This window comes from Lacerta agilis, chromosome 8 (assembly GCF_009819535.1).
Source record: "Lacerta agilis isolate rLacAgi1 chromosome 8, rLacAgi1.pri, whole genome shotgun sequence".
Lineage (NCBI taxonomy): Eukaryota > Metazoa > Chordata > Lepidosauria > Squamata > Lacertidae > Lacerta > Lacerta agilis.
The window spans coordinates 67821067-67835612 of record NC_046319.1 but is presented as its reverse complement, the minus strand read 5'-3'; the positions used below and the strand labels follow the sequence as shown (position 1 = coordinate 67835612).

Sequence of the window (14546 nt, the reverse complement as noted above, 5' to 3'; positions counted from 1 at the left end):
GTGCCAACCGTTTCCTGCCCCATAAAAAATATGCATCTCAGAGTTGCTGTTTCATAGGGTGGTGTCGAGCAAGGGTGGGAGAAGAGAAGTGTGCATGCACACGAAAGCTATTACCAAGAACAAATTTACTTGGTCTCTAAGGTGCTACTGGAAGGAATTTTTTATTTCATTTTGTTTTGACTATGGCAGACCAACACGGCTACCTACCTGTAACTGCTGCAATGAGTGACACTGGGTGTATTTTATGATGCTCAGGAACAAAGGACACTCCTTTCACACTTAACTGGGAGCCCGTACAGCACTGTGAGCACCTGTAATTACCACTTGTTGGATCAGCAAAAAATCAAGCTGCAAACTAAGGTAGCAATCCAGAACTGGTGCTCCTGCTGGGGGCCAGGATACCATTAAGCTTGCGCATAACACACATTTTTAATCTATAAAACAATATTAACAACACCAATGAAATTTATGCTTCATTATTTACAGCAAAACAAGACAATAGAACTGAAAATTTGCAAACCTGACCCTAAATTTATTTAAGCAGAAACAAGTTCCACTGAGTTCAATGAGAGTCACTACCCTAAGAATACTTACTGCTGTCGTTTAGGATGCTTAGATTTTTAGGGAAAGCATTAGCAGCAGGGCCCCCATTAAGGATCTAGACCAGCAAGGGGACATACAAAAGGGGACCCAGACACGGGTCCCACCACCAGGCCTGGAGCCAGCCCAATTTGCCCTCCCTTCCACCCTAGCAATCAAGACGCATCTTTCCTGTGGTGGGAATGGGATCAGATTCTCCATACGGGTCAATTGTCTGCAACTACTACTACTACTACACAGTAAGCAAAAATGCAAAATGCAAAAACTTTGCAGAGAGGCTTAGGCAACAGTCTAACATCTGGCTGTTGGCGGGAAGTTTAGTGGCTCGAACCCACCCAGGGGCAACAGCTGTGGGCAGGATTCCTGCATTGCACGGGGTTGGACCCTCAATGTCCCTTCCAACTGGACTGTTCTACGAAAAGAGCAACCCCCCAAAAATAAACTAAGCACTGTTAAAGCTCATAAATACACTCTTCTCCACCAGCCCCATGACTCCCAATCTTTCACTGCGTCCCGCTCCTTAAAATACAGTACACATGCACAGAATGCACAGATCAGTTCAAAGGAAGGGAAGCGGGCAGCCCATTGGCCGAAGCTTGCCGCCCCCGCCCCGCCCCCGGCAAAAAGTCGCCTACAACTCCCAGCATGCAGCGGGCCACAGGCGGTTTTTCTGCATTCGTGCGAACTGGCACCAGGGAAGGAGCGATTGGCAGAGAGGTGGCTTCTGCTGTTGCAGCTGCGGGTGTTTTGCTGCTTCTTCGTTTGCGGGTGTCCGGGATTGCGCGAGGGCGGGGCGAAGGAGAGCAGGGGTAGAAAGGCCAGCAGCAAAGCAAGCAGCAAAGTCCTTTGGTCTGAAGAATCGGGGACCGAGTTCTCTCCAATCTCCTGGAGTCAACGCTGTCCAGCCAGCCAGCGGCGGGAGCGCAGGAGAAGCAGCAGACCCGAAAGCCTTTCCGGCACCGGGACGAGCCGGGCAGTGCAACGCTGCGCGTGTGTCTACTTGGGAGTAAGCCCCACCAAGTTCTGTAGGGCTTGTTCCCGGGAAAGAGCGCACAGGGCTGCCTGGCTGCCTGGCAGGAGCTTGGCAAAAAAAGATCCCAGAGATCCAGCCTCATCGATCACGTGAAGGGTCGGTAGGGAAAGAGGAAACTGCTGTAAGGTAAAAAGGTAAAACTGCTGTAAACACGGAGGCCAGAAATGTGCACAAGAGGCACAGTCTTGTGGCCCTTCTTTGCAAAATCCCATGCTTGTTAAAGCTACCCATCCTGCCTTTGAGGTCTTTTCTGTCTCCTCCCTCATTAGTTAATCCAATATATCTTCCCATTTTGAACATTCAATATGGCTAGAATCCTCTGTAACAAGTGAGACACAGGTTTATTTTTTATCTTGCAGGGAACTGTGATTCTGGTAAACATGCTACACGTGAAGGTGAAAACGGAAAAGCCAGGTAGGGGGGCTCTGAAAACTCTCTGCCACGAAAGTCAGGGGAAAGCAGCAGCAGCTGAAAGGGCAGTGCAGAAGTGACCTCATCATTGCAGCCCCACAGGGCACGAGGTTGGGGACAGCCGCTATGGAGAGAGAAGAGATCCTATGTTGTACTGTTAAGTGGAGGGGGTGGGTAAACGCTTTCTGTCAGAATAATGATTTTCCCCCCCTGCCCCAGATCTAGAGACGGCCAATGCTCGAAACCGCCTCGATGCTGTGCTGCAATGCCTACTGGAGAAGTCTGAGGTTGATCGGTAAGTATTGCCAAGTTCTTTTGGGTTCAGGAGTAGGCAGTGTGTATGCTTCCAATTTCTTTTCTGCCCTCACATAGAAGAAAGAGACCTTAGATTCCTTGTGGCGTGCTTTGCAACTAGCTGCTTCTCCTGCAAGGAGTAGTTGCTCCAAGAAGTGGGTCCTCAAGTGAGATGCCAGTTCCCCCCCCAACATGGCTGCTGACATCCTGTTCCCCCTTTTCCTGACATCTATGCAGGGAGCAGATGGAAGAGGACTCTGGGAAGACTCCCTCAGATGTACTCAGCAAGTAAGCATTCCCTAGTTGCCTTCGCTTGCCTTTGATTGCTGTGCCATGCCGTAAAATTTTTGGGTGGGGAGGAGGCTGTTGCCAAGGGCCAGCTCCTGGATAGCTATAATAATATTATAGCTATGTCTGCCAGTCAGGGGAAACTGGGGTGGGGTGGGTGGGGGAGATTCCTGTACAGTGGTACCTCGGGTTAAGTACTTAATTTGTTCTGGAGGTCCATTCTTAACCTGAAACTGTTCTTAACCTGAAGCACCACTTTAGCTACCGCTGCGCTGCCAGAGCACAATTTCTGTTCTTATCCTGAAACAAAGTTCTTAACCTGAAATGTTATTTCTGGGTTAGCGGAGTATGTAACCTGAAGCGTATGTAACCTGAGGTACCACTGTATTGAAGTAGATGACCTTCAACACTAAAATTATTTGATTCTGTGGTCCTGCCACTTTGGAACTAAGAATTACCCTTTTAGATCAGGCCAAGGTCCATTTTGTCTAGTATCCTGTCTCCGGGATGCTGAGCAGCAAACGACACCATTCCCTTTACAGTGGTACCTCAGGTTACCTACGCTTCAGGTTACAGACTCCGCTAACCCAGAAGTAACGCTTCAAGTTAAGAACTTTACTTCAGGATAAGAACAGAAATCATGCTCTGGCAGCACAGTGGCAGCAGGAGGCCCCATTAGCTAAAGTGGTGTTTCAGGTTAAGAACGGACCTCCAGAACGAATTAAGTTCTTAACCCGAGGTACCACTGTATTTCTGATTGTTGGGCTGAGGGTGCCAGAGTTGCCAGAATGGTACCACCCATGCACAAAAGTTAGACCTGGGAGAGCTCTAGGTTTGCAGAAGTAAAGTGTATTTTTAAAACTGCTGCTTCTGGAAGCTCATTGGCAGGGCAGAATGGTAATGGCCATACCTCATTGCTTATTCCCAGCAGTTTAGGGCTGGGTGGATGAGGCTGCTATTGTAGCCCCACTTACCTGGGAGTAAGCCCCATTGAATTCACATACCTCCTGTGTTACACCGAATGTGAACAGGTGGGCAAGACTCTTGCCCAGGCGTATGTTGAAACTGAATAAAGGAAGGATTTCTTCTTCTTCTTTTTCCTTAGAGACCCACCTCCTCTGTTGAGAATCATGCATTTAGATAGCTGGCTTTTGTTTCCTGCTGCTTCTCTGGGTGTCTTTCCTTTCTTTTCTCTCCAAAGTGTCTAGTATGAGAATGGAAGGAACCTGTGAAAATGAGCCCCACAGCTTTGCCCTAAATATCCTAATAGGTTAGGGATATAACAATTTGCAGAAAACAAACAAACCTAGCTACTATGTTTTGTGTGTCTCTGTTTGCCTAGACTAGAGGGCTAATAGAAAAGATCTTATTTGTAAAGTTGCCGTGGGATATTTATTTTTATATACTGTAAGGGCTTTAAAAACGGAGCCAACTTCTACTGAAAGTCATGGGAGAGGAGTGTTCTTGGGGGGTCCCAAACCCTAAGAAGGGTCAATCCTCTCCTGGGACCAGCTATCCTGGAGAGTAGGGTTTGTTTGTTTTTCTTTTTCTTCTTGCTGGTGAAGCTATTGCATTCTGGGCAATTCCTAAATCCTCTTGCTTTGCGGTTTCAGGGACTCTTCTCCTACTGCCACAGGAAAGAGGTATGGTTCTTTACAGCATCTTTCCCACCTGTTGATAACCATAGCATGGGAGATTTCTGCTTTTGCCATTCTTAGCTCAGTTGGTAGAGCACGAGACTCTTAATCTCAGGGTTGTGGGTTCGGGCCCCACATTGGGCAAAATATTCCTGCATTGCAGGGGGTTGGATTAGATAACAATCGTTTTCCACTGTACTCATTCACCAGAAAATGGCATTTAGACTAGGCAGTGTGGATTGGCCGGTTGGTGCTCCTGAACTGGATTTCAAATGAGCAAGTTAAGTAAGCCTATCGCTCAAAATACACCTTCCGGGGGTTCTCTAGCACAGGTCTCTCATGCTTGAAACATGCTGCAAACCTGCTGCAAACATCACACTGTTGGTTGTATCCCATGTTAGTCCTACTCGGTAGATCCGTTGGCATTAATGGACATCACTAACTTAGGTCCATTAAGTTCAATGGACCCTACTCTGAGTAAAACTGAGTTAGCCCTGTGTTACTTCAAGAGCTCACACATTTTGGTTGGCTTTGTTGGCCAGCTGTTGCTTGTATTTGCCACCAACACCATCTACTGACATGCAGGGGGAACTTGAGGAAAGGTTGGGATCTTGTGCCTGAGCACACTCTGAGGCTGAGAAGCAGAACAGCTTCTTGCTGCTTGCAAGTTGCTCAGGTGAGCCCTCTCCCTTTGTCCCTCCAGGTGTTGCTGGATGAACTACAGCTCCCGTCAGCCCCAAAAAGCATGGCCAATGGCCTGGGATGATAGGAGTAGTAATTCAGCAACACCTGGAGGGCCAAATATTCCGGCTTCTAAGGCTTGCGCTACGCAGCATTCCCATCAGGTTTTGTATTTTGTGTTTTTTATATTGTAATTTGATGCTGTGAACTGTGCAGTATACAAATTTAATAAATCATCATCATCATCAGCCAGTGTTAGCGGCTTTCGGTTTCAGTTGCACAAGGGATGCTGTGGCTTGCCCCCAGGGCTTGGAAAGTGCCTCCAGGCCTTCCTGACACTTGTGCAGCGAGTTGGCCAGCTGCACAGTTTCTAAACTGCAGCGTTGCTCTCAGGCCGTCCAGCCGGTTCTCTCACCACCGCCGCAAGAAGAGGAAGGAGACGGACGATGGATTGACGGAGGGTGGGCAGCAGAAACAGAGTGAGTAGAAACATTGGGCTGATCCAGCAAGAGTCCTCCGAAGATGTGGTTGATCACAGAGTTGGCCGAACCAGGATGTGGGTGGAGCCTGTGAGAGGGCCACTCCTACCCCCTACTTGAAGCTGGCAATCCTTGAAGCCAGTGCAGGCTAGCTTATCTGAGCAAATGGGGCACTGCCCCATCAGCCTCATTCTGCCCTTAGCCATTCCCTGCCTGGTCAAGGCATGGCTTTATGTGTCATTGGCTCTGGCTCCACCTATTGTTACCAACACTGATAATAATAATAATAATAATAATAATAATAATAATAATAATAATGAATGGAGCCCTTAGTGGCTTCCATGTAACCCAAAGAACTGGATGGCATTTATAAAGGACTGCCTTGCAGAGCTGTGTCTTGCTGCCTTGTCCCCCGCAGACACCTATGTCATCAAGCTGTTTGACCGGAGCGTGGACCTGGCGCAGTTCTCCGAGAGCACCCCGCTGTACCCCATCTGTCGGGCCTGGATGCGGAACAGCCCCATGGTCCGGGAGCAGGAGCGATCTCCCAGCCCGAATCTGCCCGTCCTACTGGAGGATGAGGAGGTACTAAATAAGAGGCCCTCGCTTAGCAAAGGTGCGGCAGGGCCAGTCCTCTCATTGGGCAGAGTGAGCCCTTTGCCACAGGTGGCAGACAAGGGGGAGGTAGCAGACTGGTTTTCCTCCCCCCATCCACTGCTGCCCATCTTGGTTCAGTGTGGCAGGGCCTGGCAAAGGTGGCCCAGAGAACTCTTAAATCTTACTATTGCTTCAAGAGATCTAGGACTGCCTGTGCTACTACCGCCTAATCCAACATAAAAAAATATTACCACAAAACCTCAGTGGGGAAGGGTTGGTGGTGGCAGGTCTACACTGACATTGAGCAGAATTTTACTCGGCTGGCATGAAAACAAAGCTCTATCGATGCTCACTCTGTTTTGGCTAACGTTGTCTCAGCAAGACCACACAAATTTGCAGGCCTCCCAGAGAGGAGCTCACAGCCGCTTTGCTTCTGAGTTTTACATAACCAATAATTTGCTGCCACCTCACTCTGCCCAGTGATGAGGCCAGCCCTGCAGTGTGGCATAGTGGTTAGAGGTCTGGACTTGGCTACTGGCTCAGAGATGGAAGATAAAGTTCCAAGCAGAGAGGAATGGCTGGTGAAGATGATGGACTGTGCCGAAATGGCGAAACTGACTGGGAAAGTCAGAAACCAGGAAGAGAAGAATTTTAAGAAGGAATGGGGGGGGGGAATTATAATGTACTTAAGGAGAACACTGTAAACGACTAAAAACTTTGGCAGGATTTGAGTGATGCTTGTAATGTACGAAAAAGTATGGGAAAATGGACTAATATTCTTTTAACAAATTAGAGAAAATAAGATAAGCACATGAAGGGGAAAAAAAGATTGACAATGATAACCATGGAAGGGCGGAGGGAAGTCAAGGGATTCAGAGAAGCCTAAATGAGGAGGTGAACGATGTGTTTGAATTTAAATTTGTTGTGTAAAACTTAATAAAAATATTTTTAAAAAAAGAGGTTTGGACTTGGACTGCAGAGGCCCAGGCTCAAATCCCTACTCAGCCCCACACAGCGCACAATCGTTGCCTAACCTACCTCCCAGATTACATTGTGATCAGGAAATGGGAACATTCCCACGTATACTGCCTCGAGCTGGGAAACGGGTGGTGTATAAACACAGGAAATGAATGGGGGGGGGGTTGACTTTTCGGCTTGGCGAGTCCACAGTCGAAGAGATACTGAACCTGTGCCTCTCTTCTTTCCCCGTGTTTTTGATCCTAGGGCGCCGAAGGTCTGAATGGGAAGAGCCAGGATGTGTACAAGCTGCCGCCTCCTGCTCCCTGCCACACAAATGCCGCAGGGGAACCAGTAAACCTGCGTGTGCCATCCCCGCTAGAGCCAGAGGACAAGGAGAAAGGAGCTGCTGACACGGTCAGAGCACCCTAAAGCTGGGAGGTGGGGGAGAAGGAGTGCGGGAGCTCTGCTGGTTTTTTCCCTTCTTCTCTGTGAAGATGCCAATTATGATTTGAAGCAGTTTATAGTCAGTGCTTTTTTTTCTGGGGGGGGAACGCATACCCCAAACATTTTGTGAATCTTAAGTTTGGCCTCATTGAGGGGCAGTATTTCGATATGAGTAGGAAAATGAGTGTACCCCTAAATATTTTTTTTAGAGAGAGAGAGGGGAAAAGCACTGTTTATATTTAAATCTTGCTCTTCCTCCTGCAGGAGCCAAGAGTAGCAAACACACCCACAATAAAACAATTTGTAAACATTCAAAGGATCCAGGGAACTGTAGTGCTGAGAGTTGTCGGGAAACCCCATTCCCCTCGCAGAGCTGCAATTTCCAGAGTTCCCAAGGAAGAGGGTCTGACTGTTAAACCACTCTGTGAATTGTAGCTATGGGAGTTGGAATTGGGGGGGGGGGGTGTCTCCTGACAGCACCCTTATCAAATCACAGTTCCCAGGGCTCTTTGGGGGAAGCCGTGACTGTTTAAAGAGGCATGATACTGCTTTAAATGAATGGTGCAGATGGGGGCCTCAGCTTCACCAGCTGCAGAGTTAAAATCCATGGCCAGGCTAGCCAGCCATGAACTGCAATTCGCCACAGTGTTCCCTCAGTTTCTTGCAATACCTGGGGAAATTTGTAAGAGCTTGCAGTTTGCTCTAAGCAATATTGAGTGCTGTTGGGTTTTATTATTGAGACTGGGGACTGAACTCTTCTTTCTCCTTATCATTGCACTAGTATGACATCTCAAAGTTGCAAACTTCTTTTGAGCTGTGTGGGAAAGCTGAGTATAAATAACTACAAAGGCTGAACAACCATCAACTAATAGTTACTGAACTAGAATTTGATTCTGTTCACTAGGGGCTCTGTCAAGACCAGGGATTTCCCGCTGTTCACATTCTCTCTCTTCCCCTCCACCCTTTTTACACGTGTGTAGATAAGAGTTGTCAACTGAGGGTGGCATTTTATCTGAAATGGACTGCAGCCAATGAACACATAGGAAGCCTTATACGAACCAAAACATTGATCTCTGAAGCTTAGTATACACAAATTTTACATGTGCAAATACTGAATGTATAGGCGATTTTAAACATTTCATTTCTTTTAACAAGTAAACATAATTATTAAAAGTCAACAGACTCTCAGCATGTTGGCTGTGATTTCCGTAAGAAAATATATTTCTGCATTTTTATTTTCTCCAACTAAGGGGGTTACTGCATCTTCATTTCATTTGCATCTTGGCCTTTGGATAGCTTTTGAGTTGATTGTGTTGTTCTGCTTGCCAGACGGCTGCGTCAGCCCTACGGGGCTTTAGGCCAAGCACAGTGCTGACGAAATCCCTTCTCTCTCTCGCTCTCCCCACAACTGCAGGCTTCTGATTCCGTACCACCATCAATGTCCTCCCTCATCTACAAGAACATGGAGCGGTGGAAGAAGATCAGGCAGAGGTAGGATGCTGGGCTCTGGAAGCAAGGAGGAGGAGGCCATGAGGCAGAGAACCTTTTGCAGCGCAGGCCAGTCCATTAAGGCAAATTGGGGCACTGCCCACAAACAGTGCCAGATTCATTTATGGCCATTGTCCTTTATTCAATGTGTTTGCCACCCTTCCTTGGTAGATCTCAGGGTGGTTCGCAGCATATAAATACTGGATAAAAATGCAAAATACATAATAAAAAGAGGAATGAATTAAACCCATAACCGCCCCTCCCCAGCACTCCCACCAACACATTTTCAATGATACAGGATGTTAGCCAAAGGCCTGGTTGAAGAGGAATGTTTTTACCTAGCACCTAAAGGTATATAATGAAGGTGCCGGGCAATTTAGGGTGGTGCAAGCTGGTCTCCCGCACAGGGCACCAAGCTGAAGGGATGCAAAATAACAACAGAAATAATACCTATATACGGGTATATAAAAAATCAACTGTACTAAAATGAATTATTGTGAAAATAAGATATGGGGGAATTTTGTCCTCCCTCAGGGCACCATATTACCATATTCAGTCTGCCCTCAGCCCAGCCCCTTACCTGCCTCCCTCCTTACCTGCAGCCAGTCAAGAGAATGGCCCTGGCTGTCAGCTTCCTCTCCTTTGATTCCTGTAGAGCAGAACAGCTTTCCTAACTGTGCGTCACGACACATTAGTGCTTCGGTTGCCATGTGTAGGCGTGCTTGTGTGAACGCTCTTACAAGGGGTTAGTTTAACCTCTGGCTTGCTAGCAAAACTGAATTACCATGTTGTGAAACGACGCATGTCTAAAAAGGTGTGTCGCTGACATGAGAAGTTTGGAAAGCTCTGCCAATAGAGCTTAGCAGGGAGGGAGTCGGAGACGAAACTAGAACCAGGTAGCTCCGCCCACCATAAGTCTCTAGCGCCACCTACCATCGGTCTCCCTGCCTTACACCCTACCAGCCTCAAGGGGCACCAGCGACTGCTGTTTGTGGGCATCGTGGGAAACAACTGATCTGAGAGAGCCATGGGTACAAAGAGCCGTACGGGGTTGTGTGACCGACTTGTGGCCTCCGCTATTCACAGGTGGAAAGAGGGATCGCACAAGAACCAGCTGCGATACTCGGAGAGCATGAAGATTCTGAAGGAGATGTACGAGCGGCAGTGAGAGACACATCTGACTACGGCCAACAACCTTTTGTAAATCTCCCCTTCCCTGGAGTCCTTTGCCTTGGCATTAACTGGCTTCAGTTTTATGGAACAATAAACACAGTATTTGGAATATGTCCACATATAAGTGTATACATCCGTTTCTTGGAGCTGAGGAGGACCCACAGGTAAACCAGGATGCTATGAATTGTCAGGAGGTGTTGATAATCTGTGTGAGGTTGGGCAGCTTCTTCAGACCCTAAACTTGATTCCTTTGTCCCGTTGGCTCCCCCACCCACAGGCTGCCCAAAGCAGAAAATAATATAAAGAGTTTTCTGCCTCAGCAAGGATCTTCCTTAGCTCTAGCTTCACTTACCTGCACCCTCTGTTCTTCAGTCCTGACTTGCGCTTTGAGTTTACCCTCTTGGCTTTTCCTGAGTACTGGCTTCATCCTATACCCCCTGGCTCACCTATAGGCGTGGTTGCGAGGGGAAAGAAGAGTTTATTGGAGAAAAGGTGGGCTAGAGACCTAATAATTCTGAAAAGGAGGATGCTGAGAACACAGTCCAGCTAAATTGCCTCCTGAGTTTCATTCTATGAGCCTGGTGGGGGGAGAGGAATGGCCCTGCACAGCTGCCATGCCAGGACTTGGCAGCTCCTTCCCTTTTTCTCAGTGATAGCAGGCCGGCAGCAAAAATCCGCTCGGCAGGTCGCCAGAGGCTTGATAGGCAGAGCAACATTTGGGCCCGGTGAGTCAGTGGAGTGTGACACAGCCGGAGATCCCCAGAGTGGCTTTTTATGGGCTGGATTTGGAGAGCACCCGTTGGCGCGAAGGACTGTGATGCAGTGGAAGAACACCTGCTTTGAGTGCAGGATGCCCCAGGTTCAATCCCTGGCATGTCCTTGTAGGGCTGGGAGAAAATCTTGCCTGGAATCTTGGACAGCCTCTGCCAGCCAGCGTGGAGAGCTAGGGGTCTGACTCATAAGAAGGACCTTGCTGAATGGGGCCCGGGGCTCACCCAGCTTAGCAGCCTGTTCTTATAGCAGCCGGCCAGATGCCAAGGGGAAGCCGGCAAGCAGGACCCGAGTGCAAGAGCACTCTCCCCTTCACCGCAACTTCCTGTGTTGCTGTGATGTTTGGTGGAGAGGAGTGCAGCTCAGTGGTTGAGCACGTTTTTATTAAAATTTATTTCCTGCCCTTCACCAGCAGGTCTCAAGAGCAGATGTATGCAAATGGCCTCCCCGGCATCTCCAGGTAGGAGTGGGAAAGACGCCTCCACTGAAGCACCAGAGAGCTGCTGCCGGTCAGTGCAGGTGATGCTGAGCTAGGCTGAGCAGCAGTCCACCCTGACGTAAGCCTGCTGTCAGGCTTCAGGGACTCTGCTTACTCCCCGCCCCCTTTGGCAGTAGATAAGCAGAACAAAGCAAAAGGAGTCTCTTACCATTTAGAGATACTAATGAGCACAGCGGAATGAAGGTGCTCCCAATTAAGGGTCCCACCCGCTTCCCACCTAGTCACCCACGTCAGTTCCTTGTCTTGCAACCTGATCTCGCAACCACTGTGCTTTCTGTGCTGCCACCTGATCTGCTCCTCATGACCTTGGGCTGGGCAGATGTATGCAGTGAGTGTGTTAATTCTTCTTCTCCTAGCTGTTCACCACCCGTTTCTTCCCAACTTCTGTCTTCTGAACTATGTCCCTCTGCAAACCACTGTTCCAAATCTATACTGCCCCACTGCTCCTGGGAAGATTGAGGATCCTGATCAGGAGCGGGGGGAGGGGGGAGATTCCCACCATTCCTCCTCAGTACAGCCCTCCTCAGCATGGTCCCTGACAGCTGCTTCCTATGCAGAACTATTGTTCCCCCTCTCCTTCCCTAGTCAGCTCCTTTGGAAGGACTTCATACCACACCAAAGCCTTGCTCTGCTAGGTAGTATTGTCTACTACAGTTGACTCTCAACTTACGTTCCAGGGATAGAGCACAAACCCAAAATCACGCAGTCAAAACACTTTGGGTGCAAAGGCAGGTGGGATTGCCAGTGTATTTTTTCCCAGATGCCCGCACCCCTTATTATTTTTATTGCCACGTGCATAAAGCTGAATACACGCAAGTTAAATGGGTGCAAGTTGCAGCTCTCCTGCACATCAGGGATGGGCAAACTATCCAAACTCTTAGATCAATTTCGTTTTTCACTAGAACCTCGAGGTCTGCCAACCAGAACCAGGTGCAAACAACATACAGTCCGGATTAAAGAACAAGGCCCACATTTTCGCTTAGGACAGGCTTCCTCAACCTCGGCCCTTCAGATGTTTTGAGACTACAATTCCCATCATTCCCTGACCACTGGTCCTGCTAGCTAGGGATCATGGGAGTTGTAGGCCAAAAACATCAGGAGGGCTGAGGTTGAGGAAACCTGGCCTAGGAATTTGTCTCCAGAACTGAACTGAGCTCACACTCCTTTCGCACTCAAGCCCACAGCTGTCTTCGTTTCATCGGCTTAACAGAAGTTGGAAAGACATACTGGGTTGCATCCACTATTAGCCAGTGTAGACTCGTAGACGTGAATGGACATCACTAGCTTAGGTCCATTAATGCCATAGGAACTTGGGAAACTGCCTTAAACAGAGATCAGTGGTCCATTCTAGCTCAGTGGCTCCCTGACTGGCACTAACTCTCCAGGGTTTCAAAGGGACAGTATGTCCCCCTGGCCCCCTCCCACCACTGCCATGTGACCTCTTGGAAGTTGCCCAGAAGGGAATACAAGAGGGTTTCCGTATTTCTAAAAGAGAAAATCCGGACACAAAAGTCATTGAGCTATTTTTGCAAGATCTCAACAAGAAAAAGAAGTTTCAAAGCTATTTTTAAGGAAATCCGCCAAAATCTACACTTCCGACATGGGTTTGCCGTATGTCCAGATTTTCCCGGATGTTTAAGCAATTTCCGCCCAGACACTGTTTCCAACAGCCGAATCCCGCAATGTCTGGAAAATTCTGGAAGTGTGGCAACCCTAGAATACAGCCGTTAAGCGGGGGTAGGAGGGTGGGGACCTAACCCTATTCTTGAATGTGACGAAGCTGAACCAGCTCCCTCACACGCACACATGTAGATATATATATATAGACTATGAGACAATTGTGTACCCTACCCTTACTCCAAGCAGCTGGGGATAGCTTACATGGGGTTCTCAGTTTACCCTCTGAAGTTAGGCAGCCAGCCAACAGGCTCCATGACTGAGCAAATATTTCCCCTGGCGTTTTCCTACGTCCAAAGCCAATGCACTCTTGAGATGCACCACTGTGGATCTTTCTGTCTTTGCCTTGCTGAGAAGAGTCATGAGAACTGCTGTGTCATAGCAGCGAAGGTGACCAGGATACCAGGGGAGGAACTTAAGTTATAAGATTACACGGTGGGGACAGTCCAATGCCTTGTAGCTAGTGCATCATCATCATCATCACCATCATATTATTATTATTAATATAATAATAATATTTATTGTTTGTACCCAGCCCATCTGGCTGGATTTCCCCAGCCACTCTGGGCGGCTTCCAACAGAAATCAGATACAAAAATATCACACGTTAAAAACTTCCCTAAAAGGGGCTGCCTTCAGGTATTTTCTGAATGTCAGGTAGTTGTTTATTTCCTTGACCTGTGATGGGAGGGCGTTCCACAGGGTGGGCGCCACTACCGAGATATTATTATTATTATTATTATTATTATTATTATTATTATTAATCGCCTTCTGCACTGTGGTTTCAAGGCAATGCACAATAAAAAGGAAACCACAGATACATTTGAATTAAAACAAAAGAGACACATGTCACTAAGTTACCCAGCGGGTAAAGCCTTTCGGCAGCAAACTCTGTTCTGTTGCTTCCAGAAAGTGCAGACCACAGGCACCTGTTATCATGATGTCGCATCAAATGCATGTGTGCCACTGGGCACCCACAATCTGGGGCACAAGTCAGCGCCTCTGAGTCAGACCATTGGAGTCCATCCAGCTCAGTACTGTCTACTCTTACTGGCAGCAACTCTCCATCATTCTAGGCTGTAAGTCTTTCCCAGCCCTCACTGACGAAGCCGGGGTTTGAACCCAGGATCTTCTGTATGCAAAGCAGATGCTCCAACACTCCCGGAATTTTGTGCAGTGTCCAAATGACCTCCCCCTTCAAAATACCACCCCAGATTCCCCCATTTAATCTGGGTTTAATGTTTCTGTGGGAAATTCAGTAAGCAAAAGTAAATCCAGATTACACGGGGGAGTGGGGAAGTGGAATGGCATTTTGAAGGCGGCGATATGTAGAGGCTGGGGGGAAAGGAAAAAAAACCTTGTGTGCATAAGCAGGGATGATCTAGGATTCTATGAATCCACAGCCAGCTTGCCCTGCAGAAGTATCCCTGTATTCATGCAGCAGATCACAGTGCAATAAGGGCAGGGGTTGCCAATGTTTTCTGGGCCAGTAGGCACATTTGCAAAGCAGAGAGA

General features: G+C 48.1%; 1 protein-coding gene across 3 annotated transcripts; it reads left to right on the top strand.

Annotated features, from left to right (window-relative positions):
• Positions 1-1663: 1663 nt before the first annotated feature.
• LIN37 (lin-37 DREAM MuvB core complex component) lies at positions 1664-10204 on the top strand. Of its 3 annotated transcripts, none has more exons than XM_033158085.1 (10): positions 1664-1759; positions 1993-2047; positions 2264-2339; positions 2576-2626; positions 4240-4269; positions 5338-5423; positions 5842-6008; positions 7245-7394; positions 8839-8915; positions 9999-10204. In XM_033158085.1, exons 2-10 carry the CDS (start codon positions 2014-2016, stop codon positions 10078-10080), a joined length of 753 nt encoding a protein of 250 aa, XP_033013976.1. In that variant the 5' UTR covers positions 1664-1759; positions 1993-2013; the 3' UTR covers positions 10081-10204. The 3 variants fall into 3 exon arrangements, with proteins under 3 accessions (XP_033013976.1, XP_033013975.1, XP_033013974.1); XM_033158084.1 differs by having other exon boundaries at positions 1666-1767; XM_033158083.1 differs by lacking the exons at positions 1664-1759; positions 4240-4269.
• The last annotated feature ends 4342 nt before the right edge of the window (positions 10205-14546 follow it).

Bases quoted from the DNA above. Each gene is read 5' to 3' on its own strand.
- LIN37 (XM_033158085.1), top strand. From the start codon at position 2,014: ATGCTACACGTGAAGGTGAAAACGGAAAAGCCAG. The intron at 2,340-2,575 runs GTAAGTATTGCC...ACATCTATGCAG, and splicing joins GAGAAGTCTGAGGTTGATCG to GGAGCAGATGGAAGAGGACT. The intron at 6,009-7,244 runs GTACTAAATAAG...TTTTGATCCTAG, and splicing joins TCCTACTGGAGGATGAGGAG to GGCGCCGAAGGTCTGAATGG.